Source organism: Melopsittacus undulatus, chromosome 1, assembly GCF_012275295.1.
Source record: "Melopsittacus undulatus isolate bMelUnd1 chromosome 1, bMelUnd1.mat.Z, whole genome shotgun sequence".
NCBI lineage: Eukaryota > Metazoa > Chordata > Aves > Psittaciformes > Psittaculidae > Melopsittacus > Melopsittacus undulatus.
Window position 1 is genome coordinate 907,242 of NC_047527.1, and position 15,912 is coordinate 923,153.

At 62.3% G+C, this 15,912-nt stretch overlaps 2 protein-coding genes across 2 annotated transcripts in view; one reads left to right on the forward strand and one right to left on the reverse strand.

Moving 5' to 3' along the window:
* Positions 1 to 9,688, forward strand: part of BOP1 (BOP1 ribosomal biogenesis factor) — a 37,189-nt gene extending 27,501 nt beyond the window's left edge. The window contains exons 2-15 of the mRNA XM_034068230.1: positions 3,255 to 3,409; positions 3,501 to 3,618; positions 3,711 to 3,812; positions 3,890 to 4,102; positions 4,335 to 4,496; positions 5,818 to 5,898; positions 5,984 to 6,053; positions 7,163 to 7,295; positions 7,684 to 7,864; positions 7,996 to 8,284; positions 8,366 to 8,450; positions 9,053 to 9,160; positions 9,277 to 9,480; positions 9,511 to 9,688. Of these exons, the coding sequence (XP_033924121.1) occupies positions 3,255 to 3,409; positions 3,501 to 3,618; positions 3,711 to 3,812; positions 3,890 to 4,102; positions 4,335 to 4,496; positions 5,818 to 5,898; positions 5,984 to 6,053; positions 7,163 to 7,295; positions 7,684 to 7,864; positions 7,996 to 8,284; positions 8,366 to 8,450; positions 9,053 to 9,160; positions 9,277 to 9,430 (1,851 nt within the window). The 3' untranslated portion in view covers positions 9,431 to 9,480; positions 9,511 to 9,688. The remainder of the gene's footprint in view (positions 1 to 3,254; positions 3,410 to 3,500; positions 3,619 to 3,710; positions 3,813 to 3,889; positions 4,103 to 4,334; positions 4,497 to 5,817; positions 5,899 to 5,983; positions 6,054 to 7,162; positions 7,296 to 7,683; positions 7,865 to 7,995; positions 8,285 to 8,365; positions 8,451 to 9,052; positions 9,161 to 9,276; positions 9,481 to 9,510) is intronic.
* A 1,010-nt stretch (positions 9,689 to 10,698) lies between these two features.
* MROH1 (maestro heat like repeat family member 1) overlaps positions 10,699 to 15,912 on the reverse strand; it is a 58,942-nt gene continuing 53,728 nt past the window's right edge. The window contains exons 39-43 of the mRNA XM_034064335.1: positions 14,990 to 15,136; positions 14,768 to 14,902; positions 14,510 to 14,612; positions 13,890 to 13,955; positions 10,699 to 11,429 (exon numbers count right to left, since the gene is read on the reverse strand). Coding sequence (XP_033920226.1) covers positions 11,344 to 11,429; positions 13,890 to 13,955; positions 14,510 to 14,612; positions 14,768 to 14,902; positions 14,990 to 15,136 — 537 coding nt within the window. The 3' untranslated portion in view covers positions 10,699 to 11,343. The remainder of the gene's footprint in view (positions 11,430 to 13,889; positions 13,956 to 14,509; positions 14,613 to 14,767; positions 14,903 to 14,989; positions 15,137 to 15,912) is intronic.

The following is a 15,912-nucleotide window of genomic DNA, read 5'->3' on the forward strand; positions in this document are numbered from 1 at the left end:
ATGCTCAAGGATGGAGGTGATGCTGCCTTGGGGATGGAGGTGACGGTGCCCACGGGATGGAGGTGATGCTGCCCCGGGGATGGAGGTGATGCTGCACCCGGGATGTGCAGGGATGGAGGTGATGCTGCCTCCGGGATGGGGGTGATGATGCCTCTGGGATGCGCTGGGATGGAGGTGCCGCTGCCCTCGGAATGCTTGGGGATGGAGGTGCTGCTACCGCCGGGATGTGTGGGGATGCAGGTGCCGCTGCCCTCGGAATGCTCAGGGATGGAGGTGCCGCTGCCTCCGCGATGCACTGGGATGGAGGCTCCGCTTCCCCTTGGATGTACGGAGATGGAGGTGCCGCTGCCCCCGGGATGGAGGCTCCGCTGCCCTCGGGATGGAGGCTCCGCTGCCCCGGGGTGGAGGCTCCGCTGCCGCCGGGTCCCCGCTGTCTGCTCCGGCGCACCGAAGGGGTTAAGAGCCGCTCTCCGGCTCCCTCCTCTCCCCACACGTGCGCATCTCCAGCCGGGGAGCGTGGCAGGAGCCGGGTTTTATAGCGCAGCAATGGGCAGGGAGGCCCCTCCTCCGGCCGCTCCGGAGCTCGGGAAGTGCGAGCCCGTAGGCTCAGCCTACCTGAGCTCACCCTGCAGCCCCGGAGGGGATTTAACCCTTCCGGCCTCAGCCCAGGGGGGGCTGCAGCCAGCGTGGGGAGGATGAGGAGGGCAGCACCCACATCCATCACCTGCATGGGCACGGTGGGATGGGAGCACTGCAGCCATGGGGGCTGCCAGAGGACCCCCCCAGACCCACATTGCAGCTCGGGATGGGGACGGGGCTTCGGTACCCGCAGGTTGGGGATGGGGACACTGGGTCCTGGTCAGGATTGGTGCCTGGCAAGGAGAGCCCCTGAGAGCTCCATTCCCTTCCCCTCCCCACAGCAAGACCAGATCCATCCTCCTGCTGCTGCTGCTGCTGTTAATGGGGCAGAGAGGGAGCATTAACCCTTGAGGAGCTGCTCCTGCCTGGAGCTGTTCCCTTTCCTAGAGCAGGAGCAGGATTTGTGCCGGCTCCAGGGATGTCTGAGGCTGCAGAACTGCCCCAGGACCCATCCCAATGACCCATCCCGGAGCCCATCCCGACCTGCCCCAGCTCTGGAACCAGGGGAAGGCTCCGATCTCCCCCTCTGGAGCCCCACAGCATCCCGGCTGTATCCCTAAGGTGTGGGGCAGCCCCAGGATGGGACCTGCGGATCCCTGTGGCACTGGGAGCATCCCATGCCCGTGTGCCAGCACTGCCCTAGGCGGCTCCATCCCATACACCAGGCTGGAAACTGGGATTGCTGCTGGCTGGGATCCATTGGGAACGGGCACTGCCCCGTGCGGCTCCCGGCATTCCCGGTCCCCTCCTCCCGGTGCTCCAGCACCTTCCCTTCCTGCGGATCCCATGGGATGCTGGGGACAGAGTCCCAAGCATGGCCCTGCCTCCCTCCTTCCCATATTGCTTCCATGATGTCCTGCTTTGGAGCCTGGAATTCCCTGCTCCATGCACGGAGGTGCTCCCGGGGTCCCTTTCCCATCCCCTTCCCGGTGCTCCCATGGGAAGCGTGGCCGGGAGCCGGGATTCCAGCCCCTGCTCCTCTCCACGTGGACCGGATATTTTCAAGCGAAGCCTCTTTCCCATTGCCAGGAATGTGAGGCCAGGAATGCCCAGAGCCCATCCAAGAACAACTTCCAGACGGGAGGCTCCCGGCCCGACGTGTTAATGGCGCAGGAGGGGACTGGGGCTACCGGGCTCAGGATGGGGGGATTTGCTGCTTCTTTGCACTGTGGGGGGGCACAATGGATGTGGATCCCATTAGGAATAGCCCCACAGCCTGGCCCCGGGCGCGTGTATCCCAGTGGGAAGCTGGTCATGACCAGCACCTCCATCAGGGATGTGGGGTTTGCTCCAGCAGCCGGAGCTGGGTCCCTGTGCTATGGGATGAGGATGGGGGACCCCATCCCAGCTCCCACGTCCTCAGCCCGGATCCGTGCCTGTGGGATCCTGCCTGTGCCCGGCTCTTCCCATTGCCAGCCAAGGGATGAGGCTTCCGGAGCTGCAGGTGATGGGGCTCAGTCCTGGGTGGTCCAGGCAGCCCCAGGGTCTCATCCATGCCTACAGCCAAGTGCAGCTTCCCGGGATCTTGTGATGCCGAGGGCAGAATTCCTGCCTGGATCCCTGTGGGGTGCTCGGTCCTGCACTGACGGTGATGGATGGATCCAGGCTCGGCCTTCCCGGGCTCCGGCTGCTTTCCCATGCTGTTTGCAGAGTGTTTATGGGGACCAGATGGAGCTGGGGGGGGTGACCCCTGACTGCAGGGTGTGTGGGGCACAGGTCGCTTCACACCTGCATCCCATGGGATGCAGCTGGGGATGGAGTCTCTGCTTCCCAAGGGCAATGGGGAGAGGCAGCAGGGGGGCAGGACCCCACCATCCGGTCCCATCTGCCCTCATGTAGCTGCCCAGAGCCATGGAGCTGTGGGACCTGTATCCATGTGTGGTACCCAAAGCCATGGAGCTGTGGGTCCTGTATCCATGTGTGGTACCCAAAGCCATGGAGCTGTGGGACCTGTGTCCATGTGTGGTACCCAAAGCCATGGAGCTGTGGGACCTGTGTCCATGTGTGGTACCCAAAGCCATGGAGCTGTGGGACCTGTGTCCATGTGTGGTACCAAAGCCATGGAGCTGTGGGTCCCATGTCCATGTGTGGTACCCAAAGCCATGGAGCTATGGGACCTGTATCCATGCATGGTACCCAAAGCCATGGAGCTGTGGGACCTGTGTCCATTCATGGTACCCAAAGCCATGGAGCTGTGGGTCCTGTATCCATGTGTGGTACCCAAAGCCATGGAGCTGTGGGTCCTGTGTCCATGTGTGGTACCCAAAGCTATGGAGCTGTGGGACCTGTGTCCATGTGTGGTACCCAAAGCCATGGAACTGTGGGTCCTGTATCCATGTGTGGTACCCAAAGCCATGGAGCTGTGGGACCTGTGTCCATGTGTGGTACCCAAAGCCATGGATCTATGGGTCCCGTGTCCATGTGCAGAGCCCCATCCTGGTGCTCCCATCTCCAGCCCTATGGGTGCCAGGGGCATCCTCAGTGCCTGCAGATGGGCACCGAGGAGGCACCAGGGTGGACATCACCTCCAACCCCTTTCCGCCCAGGGGTGCATCTGCCTGCAGTGCTGTCCCCAACCCTCCCCTCACAGCCTTGTCCCCTCTGCTTCCCCCCAGGACATCCGCAACACGGTGGGTAACATCCCCATGGAATGGTACCAGGACTTCCCCCACGTCGGCTACGACCTGGAGGGCAAGAGGATCTACAAACCCATCCGCAACAAGGATGAGCTGGACCTGTTCTTGGAGAAGATGGAGAACCCTGACTACTGGTGAGCACATTGGCAATGGGGCTGGAGCAGCCCCATAGGAGCGGGGCTGGTGCCCCACAACCCCATCACCCCCTCTGTGGATGCCCCACAGGAGGACAGTGCAGGACCCAAAGACAGGGGCAGATCTGAAGCTGACGGACGAGCAGCTGGAGCTGGTGCAACGGCTGCAGAAGGGGCAGTTTGGGGACGTCCACTTCAACCCCTATGAGGTGGGACCCTGGTGCTGCTGTGGCTGTGGGCATGGGGCTGCCGTGGGTCAGGCAGGAGCCGCATCAGTGCCGTGGGTCCCTCTGCCCCCCAGCCCTCCATTGACTTCTTCACGCACGAGGTGATGATCCACCCGGTGACCAACCGGCCTGCAGACAAGAGGAGCTTCATCCCCTCACTCATTGAGAAGGAGAAGGTGAGGGGGGCACCCCCCAACTCTGCTGCAGCCCCACACGCTGTGGGTCCTGGGGCTGAGCTCCTCCTGCCCCACAGGTCTCCAAGCTGGTCCATGCCATCAAGATGGGCTGGATCAAGCCTCGGAAGCCCAAGGAGGAGACCCCAACGTACTACGACCTCTGGGCTCACGAGGACCCCAACTCCATCCTGGGCCGGCACAAGATGCACGTCCCAGCCCCCAAGATGAAGCTGCCAGGGCATGAGGAGTCCTACAACCCCCCTCCCGAGTACCTGCTCAGCGAGGAGGAGGTTGGGAAGCACTGGGAATGTGGGAATGCTGGGATGGAGGGGGGGGAACCGCAGGGACCGGATCCGGAGCTCACAAGGGAAATGATGGGGGCAGTGAGGGGAACGGGATCCAGGATCCGGGGCTGTGGGATCCATCCTGGATGGGGATGGGAGCAGCACATCCCAGTCAGGCTGTGGTTTGGTGGTGGTGGGGGGGGTCAGTGCCGGCCCCATTGATCCCTATTGCCCACAGAGGCTGGCGTGGGAGCAGCAGGAGCCAGAGGAGCGCAGGATGAGTGTGGTGCCGCAGCAGCACCGCAGCCTCAGGGCAGTACCTGCCTTCCCTCGCTTCATCCACGAGCGCTTCGAGCGCTGCCTCGACCTCTACCTCTGCCCGCGCCAAAGGAAGATGAGGGTGAGCATCCGGGGGGGGCCGGGGGTGATGCGGGGACTGTGGGATCCAATGGGGCTGAGCTGGGGCCTGTGTGATCCAATGGTGCTGATCCATCCCCTGTGTGATCCAATGGAGCTGATCCAGCCCCTGTGGGATCCAATGGGGCTGATCTGGTGCCTGTGTGATCCAATGGGGCTGATCTGGTGCCTGTGTGATCCAATGGTGCTGAGCCGGGGACTGTGTGATCCAATGGTGCTGATCCATCCCTGTGTGATCCAATGGTGCTGATCTGGCACCTGTGTGATCCAATGGTGCTGATCCGGTGCCTGTGTGCTCCAATGGAGCTGCTTCATCCCCTGTGTGCTCCAATGGTGCTGATCCATCCCTGTGTGCTCCAATGGAGCTGATCCATCCCCTGTGTGCTCCAATGGAGCTGATCCATCCCTGTGTGATCCAATGGAGCTGATCCATCCCCTGTGTGTTCCAATGGTGCTGATCCATCCCCTGTGTGCTCCAATGGAGCTGATCCATCCCCTGTGTGCTCCAATGGAGCTGATCCATCCCCTGTGTGCTCCAATGGTGCTGATCCATCCCCTGTGTGCTCCAATGGAGCTGATCCATCCCTGTGTGCTCCATTGGTGCTAATCCATCCCTGTGTGCTCCAATGGTGCTGAGCCAGTGCCTGTGTGCTCCAGTGGTGCTGATCCATCCCCTGTGTGATCCAATGGAGCTGCTCCATCCCTGTGTGCTCCAATGGTGCTGATCCATCCCCTGTGTGCTCCAATGGTGCTGATCCATCCCTGTGTGCTCCAATGGTGCTGATCCAGCATCTGTGTGATCCAATGGTGCTGATCCAGCATCTGTGTGATCCAATGGTGCTGATCCATCCCCTGTGTGATCCAATGGTGCTGATCCATCCCTGTGTGCTCCAATGGTGCTGATCCGGGGCCTGTGTGCTCCAATGGTGCTGACCCATCCCCTGTGTGCTCCAATGGTGCTGATCCATCCCTGTGTGATCCAATGGTGCTGATCCATCCCTGTGTGATCCAATGGTGCTGATCCATCCCCTGTGTGATCCAATGGTGCTGATCCATCCCTGTGTGCTCCAATGGTGCTGATCCGGTGCCTGTGTGCCCCAATGGAGCTGATCCAGGGCCTGTGTGCTCCAATGGTGCTGATCCTGGTCCTGGTCCCCAGTTCCCACCCCTGCTCCCAGTGCCCATCCCCTCCCTCAGCACCCAACCAAGCCCTGAGCCTGTGCCCTACAGCCCCATCCTGCCCTGGCACACTGGTCCCCAGCACCAGGATGCTGAGCTGCATCCTGCCCTCTCTCCCACACCAGGTCAACGTGGATCCCGAGGAGCTCATTCCCAAGCTGCCGAAGCCTCGGGATCTGCAGCCATTCCCGACCACACAGGCCCTGGTGAGTGTGGACACGGATCCGGTGCCCGGTGCTGGTGCCCATGGGCTGGATGGGACCCTCACTGTGCCCTTGTCTCCGTGGCCAGGTCTACCGTGGGCACACGTGCCTGGTGCGGTGCATCAGCATCAGCCCCAACGGGCAGTGGTTGGCGTCAGGTAAGGGTTTGATTCCCAGTTTGTGGCATTCCGGATGGGCTGGGAGCCACTGGGATGCTCCCAGCATCACCCCATGGGAACGGGTTGGGATCCTGCCCCTCTGCTGCGGGAAGGGGGGAGCTGAGAGCAGCTCCAGAGCCTGGAGGGGCTGCAGGGAACCGGGATGAGGATGCAGGGATGGGAGGAGCAGGAACGGCTCCGACTGGGAGAGGGAAGAGTTGATGGGATCTTGGGAAGTTCTTCCCCATGAGGCTGCTGGGACATGGAAGGGGTTGAAGGGAGGAGCTGGGGCTGCCCCATCCCTGCAGGGCTCAGGTTGGACACAGGGGCTGGGAGCATCCTGCTCCAATGGAAGGGATCCCTGAGGACCTCCTGCCCTGCTGCAGGGATTCCTGTCCTTGGGAATGCTGCAGCTGCCGCAGGGTTCCGCCCCCCCCCCGCCCCCCCCGGGATGCTCCGTGCTTTTTGTGGTGCTTCCATGGAATTCCTGGCTCGGGGCTGGGAACGGGGCTGAGCTCAGGCGTTAAAAATAACCTGGTGCTGCCGCATTCCCGGCCTCGGGATAAGCCAGAGCCGGGAGCGGCTGCTCCAGCTCCGGCTGCGCACGGAGCCAGCACGGGAGCCGCAGGATCCGGGATGGAGCTGCGGGATGGGGCCTGATCCCTGCAGCAGCTCCCGGTTACATCCTGCCTGGTGCGTTCCAGTGGTGCTGAGCTGGGGGGGTGCTCCTCATGCCCTGGAGCTCCGTGCTCATGGAGCCATGGGATGGGTTGGGATGAAGGGAGCTCAAAGCTGCTCCAGCTCCAGCCCCTTCCATTGGAGCAGGATGCTCCCAGCCCCTGTGTCCAACCTGAGCCCTGCAGGGATGGGGCAGCCCCAGCTCCTCCCTTCAACCCCTTCCATGTCCCAGCACCCTCATGGGGAAGAACTTCCCAAGATCCCATCAACTCTTCCCTCTCCCAGTCGGAGCCGTTCCTGCTCCTCCCATCCCTGCATCCTCATCCCGGTTCCCTGCAGCCCCTCCAGGCTCTGGAGCTGCTCCAGCACCCAGGGGGGGCTCCGGACTCCATCCTGGTCATTCCCATCCCTTCCTTCCTCGTATCCCATAGGATCTGATGACGGCTCCGTGCGGTTCTGGGAGGTGAGCACCGCTCGCTGCATGCACGCCCTGTCCTTCGGGGCAGTGGTCAAGAGCCTGGCCTGGAACCCCAACCCCTCCATCTGCCTGGTGGCCATCGCTGTGTGAGTGTCCAGCACCCCCAGCCCCACACCATGGGGTCCCTGTGCCTGTCAATGGGGCAGCTCCAGGCTGGTGCCACCCCACGGCATCGGGGTGGTCAATGGGGGGCCTCATCCTGCTGTGGGTGATGGGCAGAGGTGGGTGCTGGGGTTACCATGGGTTTCTGGTGGTCTTGGCAGTGCTGGGGAGCATCATTCCATGACCCAGGCAGTGCCCTCCATCCTTCATCCCCTATGGGGTGTCCGGGCTGGGGCAGAGCTCCCCATGCTCCCCTATGGAAGGACATGGCCCTTGCAGAGCTCCCCATGCTCCCCTATGGCTTGCAGAGGGTTAGGGTTAGGGTTAAGTCTCACCCCTTGGCACTGCCCTCACCCTCACCCCACACCACAGGGAGCAGACAGTGGTGCTGGTGAACCCCTGCCTTGGGGACAAGCTGCTCTATGGGGCCACGGACCAGCTCCTGGCATCCTATGTGCCACCGGATGAGGAGCGAGTGCAGCCAGTGCAATGGGTACCAGCCACGGCCGAGCAGCACAGGAAAGGCATCCGCCTGCTGCTCCAGCATGGCAAGGTGGGTGCATGGATGGTGCTGGAGCTGCCCCCGTGGCTCGCTATGGGGCAGCCCCACTGACAGCACCGGAGCTGCCCCCATGGCTCGCTATGGGGCAGCCCCACTGACATCGCTGCCCCACGGCTCTGCAGGAGGTGAAGCAGGTCACCTGGCACGGCAAAGGGGATTACTTGGCCAGCGTGGTGTCCGACAACAGCAACCAGCAGGTGCTGATCCACCAGAGCAGCAAGCGCTGGAGCCAGGCCCCCTTCCGCCGCAGCAAGGGGCTGGTGCAGTGTGTCCTGTTCCATCCCATCCGGCCCCACTTCCTGGTGGCCACGCAGCGCTACATCCGTGTCTACAACCTGCTCAAGCAGGAGCTCACCAAGAAGCTCATGAGCAACTGCAAGTGGGTGTCCAGCATGGCCATCCACCCCGGGGGTAGGTGATGTGGGGCAGCAGTGGGGCAGGACCATGGGGGGGTGCTGGTCACCCCCAGTGACCCCCGGCTCCCTCTTGCAGGTGATAACATCATCTGTGGGAGCTATGACAGCAAACTGGCCTGGTTCGACATGGACCTGTCCACCAGACCCTACAGGCTGCTGAGGTGAGGCCAGGGCATCCTCTGCCTGCTTCCCATTCACCTGCAGGGATGCCTCTTCCTGGTGCTGTTCCCTCTGCTGTGGGATGGAAGCAGGATGGGACCCATTGGGGATGTGCTGGGATCCCTGCCCCATGTGGTGCAGCTGGTGCTGGGATGGGGATGGGGACCAGAGCTGCCCACAGCAGATCCCAGCCTGTCCATGGGGATCCTGCCCCTCTGCTGTGGGAATGGGGGAGCAGGGAGCAGCTCCAGAGCCTGGAGGGGCTGCAGGGAACCGGGATGAGGATGCAGGGATGGGAGGAGCAGGAACGGCTCCGACTGGGAGAGGGAAGAGTTGATGGGATCTTGGGAAGTTCTTCCCCATGAGGGTGCTGGGACATGGAAGGGGTTGAAGGGAGGAGCTGGGGCTGCCCCATCCCTGCAGGGCTCAGGTTGGACACAGGGGCTGGGAGCATCCTGCTCCAATGGAAGGGGTTGGAGCTGGGGCAGCTTTGAGCTCCCTTCATCCCACCCCATTCCATGGCTCCATGAGCAGAGCAGGCTCCATGGGCCAGACCCAGACACTCAGAGCAAGGGTCCCATCCTGCCCTGTCCCTGTCCCACAGGCACCACAAGCGCGCCCTGCGGAGCGTGGCCTTCCACAAGCGGTACCCACTCTTTGCCTCAGCCTCTGACGATGGCACCGTCATCGTTTGCCATGGGATGGTTTACAAGTGAGTGCAGGGCTGGGGTTGGGGGGGGGATGGGCCCCATGGCCTCAGCGCTATGGGGCAGGGCTGGAATCCATGGGTCCGGCTCCATCCCTGAGCTCCCTCCTGCTCCGGCGCAGTGACCTCCTGCAGAACCCGCTGCTGGTGCCCGTCAAGGTGCTCAAGGGCCACGAGCTGACGCAGGACCTGGGGGTCCTGGACGTGCTGTTCCACCCCACACAGCCTTGGGTCTTCTCCTCCGGCGCCGATGGCACCATCCGGCTCTACACGTAACTGCTGGGGCCAACCTGGTGCATCCCAATCCAGCACATCCCAACGGAGCTCATCCCAACCGAGATCATCCCAACCCAGCGCATCCCAACCCGGTGCATCCCAGCCGAGATCATCCCAACCTGGCTCATCCCAACCCGGCGCATCCCAGCCGAGATCATCCCAACCCAGCTCATCTCAACTGAGCTCATCTCAACCCAGCTCATCCCAACTGAGCTCATCCCAACCGAGATCATCCCAACCCGGCGCATCCCAACCCAGCTCATCTCAACTGAGCTCATCCCAACCAAGCTCATCCCAACCAAGCTCATCCCAACCAAGATCATCCCAACCCAGCTCATCCGAACCGAGATCATCCCAACCGAGATCATCCCAACCCAGCGCATCCCAACCCAGCTCATCCCAACCGAGCTCATCTCAACCCAGCTCATCCCAACCCAGCTCCAGCAGCCTGGAAGCACCGGGAACATCAGCCCCGCTCCTGTGCCTTCCCCATTAAACTCTTTCGGATACATCCCTGTGCTGCTTCCTCCCCTGCTTCCAGTCTGGAGCCCCCCAACCCCTCAGTGCTGGTGCCTCCGGTTGTGCCCTGGCCTGCAGGTGATGGGTGAACACAGGGGCAGCAGATGGGGTGAACCCCCCATAGTTCCTTTGGGGGGGGCACAGCCCCCACGACTCCAGAGCACCCCCATGTCCTGCCCTGCACTCCAGCAGCCCCATGAGCTCACCCCATTGCCAGGGCCAAGAGCTCTTGGGCCCCCTGAGCCCCCAATGGCCTCAGCCCCCCAACCCCCAGCATCTGCTCTGGTTCCTTCACTCTGGGCCTCATTGGGTTGTGGGGTCCCTGGGGTGCTGAGGAGGGGCAGGATGGGGCCAGGCTGGGCTCTGAGCCCACCCCAGCACCCTCAGTGCCTCTGGTTGTGGTGGGAGCACCCTCAGACCCCCTGCTCCCCTATAGAGGGGTAGAGCCCAGCCCAGGGAGTGGGAATGGGAACAGGAGAGGAAGAGCCTGGAGCAGGGACAGAGCCCACATGGAGCAGGGGGAGATGGGGCAGCACCAGCACCACTCCTATGGGGCAGGATGAGCGCTGGGGCACCCCTTGGGCAGAGCCAGGGCCAAGCCTGGACTTCCCTATGGGAGCCTGAGCATCTTACTTTGGGTGAGATCCTGCACAGGCACATCCCAGGCTGCTCCCTCCCCATAGACCCCCCCATGGGGCACCCCATGCGGTACCCAAGGGGGGTCCCCCCATCCCCTTCACCCCCAAAGCTTGAGGAGCAAAGAGCTTTATTTAAAAACACACCTATGTACAAGTACCTTGGGGGGGGCTCAGGCACCCAGGGATGGGGACCCAGCATCAGCAGCAGCAGTGGGGGGGTCTGGGGGCTCCATCCTGAACAGGGGCACTGGCTCCAGCAGCCCCTTCCCATCACCTGCAGCCATCGAGGACAACCCCATCCCATGGGATAACCAATGTCCACTGTGAGCGGAGGGGGAGGATGGAGATGCCCATGGAGGCAGACTGGGGATGATGGAGCTGCCCATGGAGGTGGATTGGGGACGATGGAGCTGCCCATGGAGGTGAACTGGGCAGGATGGAGCTGCCCATGGAGGTGAACTGGGCAGGATGGAGCTGCCCATGGGGGCAGACTGGGGACGATGGAGCTGCCCATGGAGGTGGATTGGGCAGGATGGAGCTGCCCATGGGGATGGACTGGGCAGGATGGAGCTGCCGATGGGGGCAGACTGGGGACGATGGGGGTGCCCATGGAGGTGGACTGGGCAGGATGGATCTGCCCATGGAGGTGAACTGGGCAGGATGGAGCTGCCCATGGAGGCAGACTGGGGATGATGGAGATGCCCATGGAGGCAGACTGGGGAGGATGGAGCTGCCCATGGGTCCCTGCAGTGGAGCTCACAGGATCCGGACCAGGCGACCCAGGGTCTCAGCCACCTTCACCCGGACGGAGGGAACCGGATCCTTCAGGAGCAGGTTCAGAGCTGGGAGGAGCAGAGCACAGAGAGGCTGAGGGGGCAGGATCATACCCAAAACCCTGCCCCAGGCTGGGCCCCAATGGGATCTGAGAGCAGCTCCAGAGCCTGGAGGGGCTGCAGGGAACCGGGATGAGGATGCAGGGATGGGAGGAGCAGGAACGGCTCCGACTGGGAGAGGGAAGAGTTGATGGGATCTTGGGAAGTTCTTCCCCATGAGGGTGCTGGGACATGGAAGGGGTTGAAGGGAGGAGCTGGGGCTGCCCCATCCCTGCAGGGCTCAGGTTGGACACAGGGGCTGGGAGCATCCTGCTCCAGTGGAAGGGGTTGGAGCTGGAGCAGCTTTGAGCTCCCTTCATCCCAACCCATTCCATGACTCCATGACTGTGAACCGAACCCAGGGGTACCAGACCCTCTGCCAGCTCCATCCCCATCGCACCCCAAGGACCAGACACCCCCCCCCCCAGCATCCCCTGCTCTGCAGCGCAACCCTAACCCTAATGGCTCCGGAGCTTGGGGGGGGGGGGGGGGGCTCCAGAGCATCCCATAGATGCAGGGCAGGAGCTGCGGCTCCCCCCCTATGGGTTCATCAGAGCCCTCTCCCCATCCTCCCATCATCACCTGAAGCACCTCCCGGGATGCTCCCAGTGCATCCCTGCAGCACATCCCTGTCTGAGGACCATTGGTCCCATCCTGCCCCGGTGGAACCCGGCGTTCCATCCCCCTGGAGCCCGCTCAAGACGGGAAGCTGGAGCAACCCGATCCCTGCCGCTGGCTCCAGCCATTACTCACCCGCAGGCAGATTATCTTTCACTGGCTGCACATAGGCCCCTTTCTCCTCGGGAAGGGGCTCGAGCAGCCAACGGAAAGAGAGTTTTTCCTTTTTTAGTGTTTCTGGAGCGGCCCCTGGCAGGCTCCGGCACTTTCCGAGCATGACTGCATGGGATGAGGTCACTGCTGACAGGGAAACATCCCTGAAATCCAGGAAAATCACTTAACTCGGCTCCCGAACGCCACTGAATGCAGGGGGGTGAGGAGGGAGCAGGGCAAGGAGCCCTCGAGCTGCTGCGGAGGCTGCGAACAGCATGGAGCGGCCAGAGCTGAACCAGACACCTCTGAGACCCTAAACCTGAACCAGACACCAGTGAGCACATCCTGAACCCCTAAACCTGCACCAAACACCACTGAGAACCCGAACCTGAACCCCCAGACCTGAACCAGACACCACTGAACCCCCAGACCTGAACCAGACACCTCTGAGACCCCAGACCTGAACCCCTAAACCTGAACCAGACACCAGTGAGGCCTCCTGGAGCCCCCAAACCAGCACCAAACACCACTGAGACCCCAAACCTGAACCAGACACCAGTGAGACCCCAAACCTGAACCCCTAAACCTGAGCCAGACACCACTGAGCCCCCATACCTGAACCAGACACCAGTGAGACCCCAGACCTGAACCAGACACCACTGAGGCATCCCTGAACCCCTAAACCTGAACCAGACACCCCTGAACCCCTAAACCTGAACCAGACACCACTGAGACCCCAGACCTGAACCAGACACCACTGAGGCATCCCTGAACCCCTAAACCTGAGCCAGACACAACTGAGCACATCCTGAACCCCTAAACCTGAACCAGACACCACTGAGACCCTAAACCTGAAACAGACACCTCTGAGGCATCCCTGAACCCCTAAACCTGAACCAAACACCACTGAGACCCCTGAACCCCTAAACCTGCACCAAACACCCCTGAGCCCCCAGACCTGAACCAGACACCCCTGAGGCATCCCTGAACCCCTAAACCTGAAACAGACACCTCTGAGGCATCCCTGAACCCCTAAACCTGCACCAAACACCACTGAGCCCCCAGACCTGAACCCTTAAACCTGAACCAGACACCACTGAGCCCCCAGACCTGAACCAAACACCCCTGAGCCCCCAATGAGCATCCAAACCTACATCAAACACCCCTGAGACCCCCCTGAGCATCCAAACCTGCACCAAACACCCCCAAGCCCCAGCCATGGGGCAGAGCTCATGGGGTGCCCATGCCTGGCTCTGGGGGTCACTTTGTGCCCCACTGAGCCCACCCTGCAGCCACAGCCACCCCAAAGCCATCGCAGCATCCCCACAGGACCCCATTGCTGCTGGTGCAATGCTTGGGTGCCCAGGAGGGGAAGGATGCTCCCAGTGTATCCTGGGTCACACAGGGATGCAGCTGGTGCTGCCTGGATCCTGCTGCACCTGCACATCATGGAGTCATGGAATGGGTTGGGATCAAGGGACCTTAAAGGGCATCCAGTTCCTGTCCTCTGCATGGGCAGGGACACCAGGGGACATGGAACATGGGAGTGATGGCCTGGAGAGCTGCTGGTCCTCAGGTCCCATCCCAAAGAGCAGGAGCCTTGGGCACAATAGGGACTGGGGAGCCCCATCCCAAAGGCCTCTGGTGTTCCTGACTCACCCGAAATGAGCTGGTCCAGATCCACTTGCTGACAATGATCCTCATCCACGTGCAGCACCAGGAAGCCTGAGGAGAGATCCCAGAGTCAGGGCTTGGTCCGGATCCCACCGAGGAGCCTCACATGGAGCCATGGGATGGGTTGGGATGAAGGGAGCTCAAAGCTGCTCCAGCTCCAACCCCTTCCATTGGAGCAGGATGCTCCCAGCCCCTGTGTCCAACCTGAGCCCTGCAGGGATGGGGCAGCCCCAGCTCCTCCCTTCAACCCCTTCCATGTCCCAGCACCCTCATGGGGAAGAACTTCCCAAGATCCCATCAACTCTTCCCTCTCCCAGTCGGAGCCGTTCCTGCTCCTCCCATCCCTGCATCCTCATCCCGGTTCCCTGCAGCCCCTCCAGGCTCTGCTCCCAGCTCTCCCCTTCTCCTCTCCAATCTCTCCCATCCTGGCTCCAGAGCAGAGCTGTGCTTGGAGCCCTTGGAGCATCCTCCAGGCTGGTCCAGTCCCCATTGAGTTCATCCCCTGTGCATCCCAGAGCCGCATCCCTGGCTCTGCCTTGGCACTGCCCATCCATAGCCATCCCCACCCCATGGTGATGGGCAGCCATCCCAGCCCTCATCCTCACCAATGAACATGGGAGCTGCTGCCCGGATCTCCACCCAGCTGCTCTTGAAGTAGAAGAGGTTGGTGAGGATCAGGCGGTTCAGCATCTCCGGGAAGTTCTGCATCTGGAGCGGCATGGGAATCCAATGGGATTGCGGGAATGGCTCCGGGATGGGGGCAGGAATGGGATGGGGGCAGGAACGGGATGGGGGCAGGAATGGGATGGGGGCAGGAACGGGATGGGGGCAGGAACGGGATGGGGATGGGATCCGGCGCTCACCAGGTGCTTGCAGACATCATTGATGAACTCCCCATAGTGCAGGCTTCGGTCCTCATGCAGGTGCTGCTGGAACATGGCCCCGAGCCCCTCACAGCCCAGGCTGGGGCCGCACATCCGCAGGGCGAACTTGGAGGCCTGGGTATAGAGCAGGGGATGTAGCACATGGGGGGGAATGGATCCATCCCAACCCCATTCCCGATGGGAAGCGGAGGGGACACTTACATTGACCACGTCCGGCTGCGGGTCCTGCAGGTGCAGCAGCAGTGGCACGAGCGCGCTCAGGAGCTGCTCCAGGAGGAGGTCACTGCGGCTGCGGCGGCTCAGGTGCCCGAAGAGGATGATGGAGCAGCGGCGGAGAGGAGCTTGATCCTGCGGGAGGGATGGGAGTGCTCAGAGGGATGTACAGGGGGATCCGGCCTGGACAACAGCACCCAGAGGCTGGGATCCGGCTCCTGGAACCCAGCACCCGGAACCTGGAACCTGGAACCCGGGATCCGCAACCCAGCTCCAGTTCCCAGCTCCAGCTCCCAGCTCCCAGCTCAAGCTCCCAGCTCCAGCTCCAGTTCCCAGTTCCCAGATCCAGCTCCAGTTCCCAGCTCCCAGCTCCAGCTCCAGCTCCCAGCTCCAGGTCCCAGTTCCATCTCCCAGTTCCAGATCCAGCTCCAGCTACAGCTCCAGCTCCCAGCTCCAGCTCCAGCTCCAGCTCCAGCTCCCAGCTCCAGCTCCAGCTCCAGTTCCCAGCTCCCAGCTCCAGCTCCAGCTCCAGCTCCCAGTTCCCAGTTCCCAGTTCCCACCTCCCACTCCCAGGCTGCAGCAGCAGCAGCAGAAATGCTGCTGTCAATGGGGAGTGCTCAGCACCTCCTGCCCTGGCCTCACTGCAGGACCTGGGCTTAGGGATGGGCTTTGGGAGGTGTCTGGAGCCTGGAGCAGCTCTGCCCTGGAGCCAGGCTGGGAATGCTCAGCCTGGAGAAGGGAATTGGGGAGCTGGGAGCAGCTCCAGAGCCTGGAGGGGCTGCAGGGAACCGGGATGAGGATGCAGGGATGGGAGGAGCAGGAACGGCTCCGACTGGGAGAGGGAAGAGTTGATGGGATCTTGGGAAGTTCTTCCCCATGAGGGTGCTGGGACATGGAAGGGGTTGAAGGGA